Source organism: Camellia sinensis, chromosome 9 (assembly GCF_055761805.1).
Source record: "Camellia sinensis isolate YWXY chromosome 9, ASM5576180v1, whole genome shotgun sequence".
Classification (NCBI taxonomy): Eukaryota; Viridiplantae; Streptophyta; class Magnoliopsida; order Ericales; family Theaceae; genus Camellia; species Camellia sinensis.
The window spans coordinates 32,530,760-32,539,272 of NC_138969.1; the positions used below are offsets into that span (position 1 = coordinate 32,530,760).

At 39.1% G+C, this 8,513-nt stretch overlaps 1 protein-coding gene across 1 annotated transcript; it reads left to right on the forward strand.

Moving 5' to 3' along the window:
* The first annotated feature begins 6,168 nt into the window (after window positions 1-6,168).
* LOC114265613 (uncharacterized) lies at window positions 6,169-6,669 on the forward strand. The gene has a single exon (XM_028206433.2). The coding sequence runs from the start codon at window positions 6,169-6,171 to the stop codon at window positions 6,667-6,669; it is 501 nt and encodes a 166-aa protein (XP_028062234.2).
* The last annotated feature ends 1,844 nt before the right edge of the window (window positions 6,670-8,513 follow it).

Genomic DNA, 8,513 nt, shown 5'->3' on the forward strand with positions numbered 1-8,513 from the left:
TTGGACTACAGCTCGGCCTTACTACAGCTCGGACTCAAATGTCACGGTTCTTAATCTGATCTCGCAAAGTGCAATGCGAGATTGATAAATCACCAAAGAGTCCAAATCCGGCAAATCGTTTTGAAAAACAGATTTTTAGAAAGAAGTGTCAAACATGGACTGCTTTGCCAGATACAGAGTTGCCACCTAAATATTTTGTTTTGGGGGAATTTAAGAAACCCTAACTCGTGCCTAAGGCCACGTGTCCGTCATCACCAAAGTTGCATCGGCTCGAGAACTTGGGTACGATTGGGGAAGGTCACTTCGTGAGCACCCCCGCTCGCCCGATCAAAGATCGGCCTCTACTAACCATGATATCGAGTTTTGAAAACATTATGTGCTCTTATTCCGGTTATTAGCCTAGAATTACTATGTGATGCGCACAGCATACAAGTATAGACTGGATTGCCTAAGTTGGAACAAAGCATCGCATATCCGTTGGTTTTGAAAATGGATTGAAGTTTGCTACTCGTGAGTAGGCTAAAACACGGGTTTCGACAAATTATTCCAATTCAAGCAACCCAACCTTCACTCACAAGCATTCAAGCAGTTATATCACAGAAGCACATAGCCTCATGGTAAGCGTGCTATCATGGCAGTCACTCACACGCATGCAAGGATGCTAAAGCATAAGCACTTATCGAGTACTCCGAGCCAAAGAAAGAAGCTAATTAGAAATCATGTATGAATCCTAACTGTGCTAAGAATGCCTAATGCAACACATGCAAAAATGCAACTATAACAGGCTCGGCTATTCTAAGATGGCATATGAGATGCAACAATCGATACATGTATTCAACTTGGAATTGAAATACAATGCAGTTAGTATGATGTGCCAAGCCCGGTGCATGCAGAACAAATGAATGGATGCAAACATACGAGCATAAGGATGCTAATTGAAACATGCCCTAAAACTAACCATCATAAGCTGGTAAATAAAAGGGAGAAAGACGTGGGGTTGCAAGACATGCATCACACACACGCACACTTATTACAACATTACCCTCCGCGGAGGATTCGAATAATACAAAACCAGATGAATAATGAACTACAGCTAATTATTACACAACATTAACTAATTAACAAACTAGTTAAGTAAGCATGTAAACTAAATGAATGTGACTGCCTCAGCTCTGTTTTGGATGACAATGGATGCATGCATGCTCGAGTCGCCTCGTCGGGAAATTCATCGCGATGCCTCGTCTCGCCTTTATGTGCAATTTATTTCAGAAACTTGCACGAAGCTCCAAGAGACTGAAACTCCACTCTGGGAAGTTGTGGGAGGGCTGCCGACCAGCCAATGACATGGGAGACCACTGCCGACCACCCTTTGTGGTGGAGACCAAAAAAGGTGGTCGGCTTGCCAGAAAACCTGGTCGGCCGACCACTTTCTGCCCCTGGATCCTGGTTTTCTGCAACACAAAGCAAGAGAGAGGCATAGCAATGTATTTTCAACAAATGTATGCATGACCACTCTCCCCATCATTGCACTAGCGCCAGGGAGTGTAGTCTTCGATCCTCGTGCCATCAATCACACATCCCGATACATGATGGCCGAAGAGTCAGATTGCACGACTTGATGTAAAATGAATGCACAAATGAACACAATAAGGCCTAAACTCCATCATGGGTAATCTGGAGTGTCGGCGATCAAAAATCGAGGCACGTTTCGTCACTTGGAGTACGAAACGTCCCTCGTTTCTCTTGTTTGGACTAAACCCTATTCCAAACACAATGCAATATACATGGAATGGCATGGCATGCAAACACAATGCAACAACTAGCATGCAATCCTAAACAAAATGCAAATAAGACATGCAAACATGCTAGGAAAGACATGCAAAGGTGTAACTAGCATACGCAATGCTATGAACTACAAATGGCATACTCAATGCACATGACGCTGTATGGCATACACAACGCACATATGACGATGGACATACACAAAGGCATAATCAAGGCATACACAATGCGACGATCAAGCATGCGACAACATGGACATGGCATACATAATGCAAGATGGACTTAAACTAAAATGAATGGGCCTCAGCCACACTCAAATCAGTGGCCATACTTGATGAAAATGAAGCAACAACACACATACACACATACGCAATGCGAGGGACCAAGCCTAAGGCACAAAGTGCAACTCTACTAAGGCATGGCAAGGATGAAATATGGCATGCAATCATACATTTTCTAGCTCTGAAATATGATGCAAGATGGTCCTGAATCATGCAAACACTTCACACAATGCATGCTAGATGGCCCGAATACCGAAATTGGTGAAGCGCATTACACTAAAGGTACATAAAGCAATGCACAAATGGAAAAACCAGTCCCAAACAGACCCTATGTAGGTCCAACATAGTGGGAATATGGCCTAAAATGATGGCTCGAAAGGCATGGAAATGAAGCTCATGCAATGGTCCAAAAACGAGGCATTTATGCACAACTCTCAAACGCATTTAAAGAGTGGAAACCATGGGAATATGGCATACATATAATCTCTGAAATATGATGCACAATGGCCCCAAATCATGGAAACACCTCAACACAAGTATGCAATGGACTCCAAAACTCAAAGCTAGGCAAGGGTATTGAACTACAACCATGCATAGCAAGCATCATTCGACCATGAGGCATAAAAACAGAGCTAAGGCAGTCCAAAACATACACAAAATCAGTTTAAAGCATGGCCAAAAAGTGCTAGAATCAAGGGCCAAAATAGCATGCGATGTAAGCTAGTAAAGAGGATTTGCACTACAAGCATGTGAGGCAATCAAGAGTCCACCAAACTAGTAAAAGTCAGAGGTATGACATGCCAAATAAAGCCCAAAAACCCACTGAAACATGGTCTATGCATGCAAGAATGATAGGCTCCTTTGATGAGCCATGAAAGGGATTGTTCTACACATGCAAGAGGCAAGCAAAAGGGGACCAAACCCAAAAGTCACCAAAAAGTGCCTGAAATAGGCCTCCAAATGATACAAACATATGCTCCTTTGATATGCTATGAAGAGGATTGTTCTACACATGCAAGATAGACACCTAATATGACAAAATAGGCTCTGGACAGAGCCTATGCAGGTCTTAAAACCTACCAAAAATGGCCTAAAACATGCTCAAGAAGTGTACAAATATAGGCCCCTTTGTAAGGCCAAAAAAATGCCAACAAACAAGACAAGGAGAGAGAGGGTCACCCCTCTCTGATTTTGGCTCTCAAAACAGTATGCTAGCCACTAAAAATCCATTGGATTTCAGTGGCTAGAAGGCCAAACAAAGCTCAATACAAAGGCCTAGATGCATGGCTCAAAATAAGGTGAAAACAAGCATGCAAGGGGGTAGACGACCCCCAATAGAAAAATGACCTTAAACAAACATGTAAAGGATCTCAAAATAAAACTTTTTTCAGTTTATGACAAAGCCCAAATATGCTTGCAAGTAAGGTTAAAAGATGAAGCAAAATAAGGACCAAAAGAGGGAATAAGTGTGTTACCCTTGTAGCCAAGAACTCCAGCAGCTTCTGGACCAAAGATGCAACCCCTTAGCCTCTGAAAACAACCTCCAAGAACCTCGAAGCAATGGTGGAAGGGTAAGGCTATGGAGTTGTATGCAAAAGGGGCAAGAACTTCACACTTTAGGGCTCAAAGTAGAGAGATACAAAGAGAGATATGGTGTATGCCTCTTAACAATTTCTGAACCTTTGCTAATGATGGAGAGGCCCTCCTTTATAGCCAAATAGGTTCAAAGGTTCTCCTAGAAGCTTAAAACCAAGCTTGAAGATCCTCCATACACGTGTATGGAGGATCAATTCTGTGCCTTCCAGCTGGCAACAACTCACAGAGACAAGACAGGGTGGAGTAGGCCGACCAGTTCAAATGGTCGGCGGACCAGTTCAAGTGTTCGGCCAACCAGAAAAGGTGGTCGGCCAGCCCATTTGGTGGTCTCCCAACTGAATCCAAGCTAGTGGTATGGTGGGAGACCAGTAAATGTGTCCCAACGATCAAGGAGACCAGTTTCCCGACAAGAAAACTGGCTGGAGGAGAGAGAAAATGGTCTCCAAAGAGAACAACTGGTCTCCAGGGGTAATTGGTGGTCTCTACACTGAAAGCAAGCCAGTGGTATGTTGGGAGACCAGTAATTGTGGCTAAAAAGTCAAGAAGACCAGCTACCTGACAAGAAAGACCGGCCGGTGAGAAAAAGTGGTCTCCAAGAAGAAAAGGTGGTCTCCTACCCTTGTAACACCTTCCAAACAATGAAAATAGGGTCCATGCCAAAAATGAACCAAGACGGATGCAAAACGAGGGTTCGGGGGCCAAAACACACGGTCGGAGGCCCCGAAAACTGACTGTTAAGCATCGAAAGTGGCGTGCGACCGCGAAGGTGGTTTCCCGGGTCACAGTGTCCCTCTAGAGAGAGGAAACAAGGTGTGTGCAAAAAACCAGAGCAAACGGAGAAAGTTAAGCGGTCCCGAACCGAGGCGCACGGCCGACGACTCCGAAAATCGAAAACTGGTCTCCAAACGGGAACAGTGGTCTACGACCACGAAAAGTAGCCTACGGCCACTAAGAGATGGCCTACGAGACCTCTCCCTCCCTTCAGGAAGAGAAAACAAGACTTGGTTCGCAAACCGAGGTAAGGCACAAAAGGGTCCCGAAGTCCGGAGGCAAGGCTCTCAACCGAGACTCCGTAACCTCAGAACGAGCACAACATGCGCAATCACCGAGCGCTCAATCGATGACATCTAAGTCTTAAGGTTGGTCAAAAATGGGGTGTCTACAATAATATACACGCATGAATGGTTCATATTGTTTGAGTGAGAGCCGTGGTTTGTGCCAAAGACCCAAATCCACCCCTCGATTAACTTTTTATTTTAAATAATAATAATAATAAAATAAGAAATCATTCATTTATTTTTAGATTAATTACAAATACATCTCCTGAAATTTATTTAAAATACGGATTGTCCCTTGTGATTTAAAAAATTATAAATATCTCTTTGTTAAATTTTTTGCTTTAACCAAATTAACTGAAAAAATAAAATTTCTAACTATTATACTATACACTAATAAAATTACTTGAATTATTAATTGCAATAAATTTGCGATGTCATTAAAATTATTAATTAACTTGTGATTTATTGATATAAGGAGCCATTTGTTATGAAATTATAAATTTCAAAGATGTGATGTAATTTCCAAAATTACATGAATGATTTATATTTATTTTAAGTAAACTTCAAGGAGTGTATTTGTAATTTACCTTCTTTTTTTTTATGTATGCAACATTAGTGTATATGATGAAGTCCTTTAATTTTTTAATGAGATTAAACAATACTGCATAAAAAATATTAACAATATAATATGTTTTTTTATTTAAATGATTTTGTTGTTAGAGCATCTCCAACGGTGAACCAAATTTTTCATCAAATTTGAGTAAAAAAAAGTCAATTTTCTCAATTTGATATGGCTTCCTCCAACGGTGAGCATTAAAAGGGGGAGGGTCGACCGGTAAGGCCATTTTTATTTTTATTTTTTTTGGTTTCCCTCCCTTTCTGTTCCCAATTCTTTTCCTATTTCTTTTTCCCTCCATTACATATATTTCGTTTTGGTTTACCTCCAACAATGATTTGCTTCTAAAATCTCATATAAACACATTATCCATATGCCAGACAACTCCAGACAACTGATACGATCATAGCTGAAACAAAACAGAGCATAATGAATACCTTCAAGTCCATGATGTTGACTTCATTTTCATCCTCTTTTTGTTTCTCCTCCTCTGAGATGAGTCTGATGATGAATATATGGTCACACTTTTAGGGGCTTATGAGAAGAATAATCTAGTATGCTTCAGATTCTTAAGTCAAGTGATAGCTCGAAGAAAATAGGTGGTTCTGTTGTAGGCCATAAGTATATACATACAGATAGAAGGCAGGGTCATGAGAGATTGTTTGCAAATTATTTTGTTGCAAATCCAGTGTATTCACCTACAATATTTCGGAGACGTTTTCGAATGCGTCGTCCTTTGTATTTGCGAATTTTGAATGCAATCCAAGCACATAATTCATATTTTGTTCAAAAACAAGATGCAGCTCATGTAGTTGGATTATCTCCCCTACAAAAAATGACTTCAGCGATGAGAATATTGTCATATGGTGTCGCAGCATATGCAGTTGATGATTACATATGTATCGGGGAAAGCACTACAATTCAAAGTTTGCAACAATTTTGTAATTCAGTGATTGAAATCTTTGGACCAGAATATTTGAGATCTTCAACAGTAACTGATATTGCTAGATTACTTGCTATTGGGGAGGTTCGGGGGTTTCCGAGTATGTTAGGAAGTTTAGATTGCATGCATTGGGAGTGGAAAAATTGTCCAAAGGCATGGCAAGGTCAATACGTAGGCCATCAAAAAAAGCCAACCATTATTCTTGAAGCAGTAGCATCTTATGACTTATGGATTTGGCATGCATTTTTTGGAATGCCTGGCTCATACAATGACTTGAATGTGTTGGTGGATTCGAACATGGATCAGCATGTTGCGTGCTTCTTTTGGGTTGTGATCGAAATTCATCCCACTTACAACTTCGGCGCAAAATATCCTAACATGTATCAAATGTGACGTGTTTTTTCTGTATTGCATGATACATCCGCTTCACTTCAGCAACCTACAAAAAAAAAATTACAAAAATTTCAATAACAAGTACACATTTAGAAAAGAAATTTGGTATTTAATAATACAAATAAATTTTACCATGTCTACCTCAGTTGTTCCACTTTGTTGCCTCAGTTGAATTTGTTCAAGAAAATCACAGAATTTATTAATTGCCTTTTGCATGCCAGACCAACAGTGAGACAAAGAAATACGGTTTCGATTTGATTCACCGCTCAATTGTGAATTAAAATAAACAAGTACTCGTTCCTAAAATATAGCCATAGTCTGACTATTACCAGTAATGGGATCTTGAGACACTGCTAACCAAGACCTACATAAAGTTTCATCTTCTATAATTGTGAATGCTTTACCACGAGAAACACGAGAAGTTTCTGAAATAAAATGACTATCAGTGTTCTGCGTGTTCTGCTCTCGTGAAGTTTCCGACATAAAATTAATATCAGTGTTGTACTCCAACATTTGTGATTCTTCAAACATCTCAAAATCTTCCATAGTTTGAAACAAATTCAGTAGATACAATATCTAACTTACTGAAAAATATTAGAATGATATACACTCAACCTCAGAATCAGATAATATAATCAGATAATATAAATTAAAGTGCACTAAGAAAAAAATTTCTAATAACACAGAACAAACAAAATTCACAGCATATAATGTAATGCTATTCTGAAAATGAAATACTCTGTCAACGTAATTGAAATTCACAACTTGATATTAGGAAACAGATATATTTTATGGAGCACATCAGCAACGTAAATTTTCAAAATGCTCTGTCCATCCAACGGTAAATTATTGGAACGGCTAGTTCTAAAATATGTATATGAGATGTAACATTTTCAATTATATTTTCATGGGAATTTAAATTTATATCACCCTTCAATTATTCATAGTCCACAAAATAACCTATCTCAAAATAAACTAGTTCAAACCAGTTCGCACCTGTCGAACAAAACAATGGCAGAATTGATGAACCGGTCGACCGGCTGGTTTATCGGTTGTTCTCCTCCAACGGTTTCGCACAGTAAAGTAGTGAAATCTGTACCCCGTTCTCACTTTGATGAATTTTTTGTTGAATTCTCATTTTGATACCAATTTTTTAAAACCATTGGAGCACCAAAAAGTGGCTTTTTCACCAAAATTTAAATCTGATGCCAAGTTTGATGAAGCGTTGGAAATGGTCTTAGGGGTACACTTTTTCTCACAAACTGAAAGCAAACTAGTTAGATTTGCAGTGGTTTGTTTGAGATACCAGTAGAGTGGCCATTCCATCACTCTTAAATACAAGTTAATTTATTCCCACTTGCTATGATTTAGATGGAAAATTGTACCTTAAAAAAACTTATACACGGGCCAGATAATTTTTATGAACTTTTTTCCATCATATGTATGCGAATTCACACAATAAAACTTAGATGGTACACAACTCCCTCCAGTCTACCCCTCAATTATTATTATTATTATTATTATTATTATTATTATTATTATTATTATTTAAAAGCGTCAATTTAGACTTTTTTTTTTTATTTTTCTTTCTTCGTTGATGGCTTGTAAGCTTAATATTTGGTTTGTAGTGTCAAAAATGTTACTATTTGCAAACTTGCAACCATTTTTTTTTTAATCAGCAAAAAAGAAACTTTATTGATGACGATGACGATGACGATGAAAGGTACAAGGTGTACACACAAAAACATCAAAACATCAATAAAGAGAGGAAGGTACACCAAGCATCACAATGGGTTAGATCATCCCAACCAGGTTGACACTAAAAAAGCCCATCCTATCATATG

Coding starts and splice junctions, on each gene's coding strand:
- LOC114265613 (XM_028206433.2), top strand. CDS start 6,169: ATGACTTCAGCGATGAGAATATTGTCATATGGTGTCGCAGCATATGCA.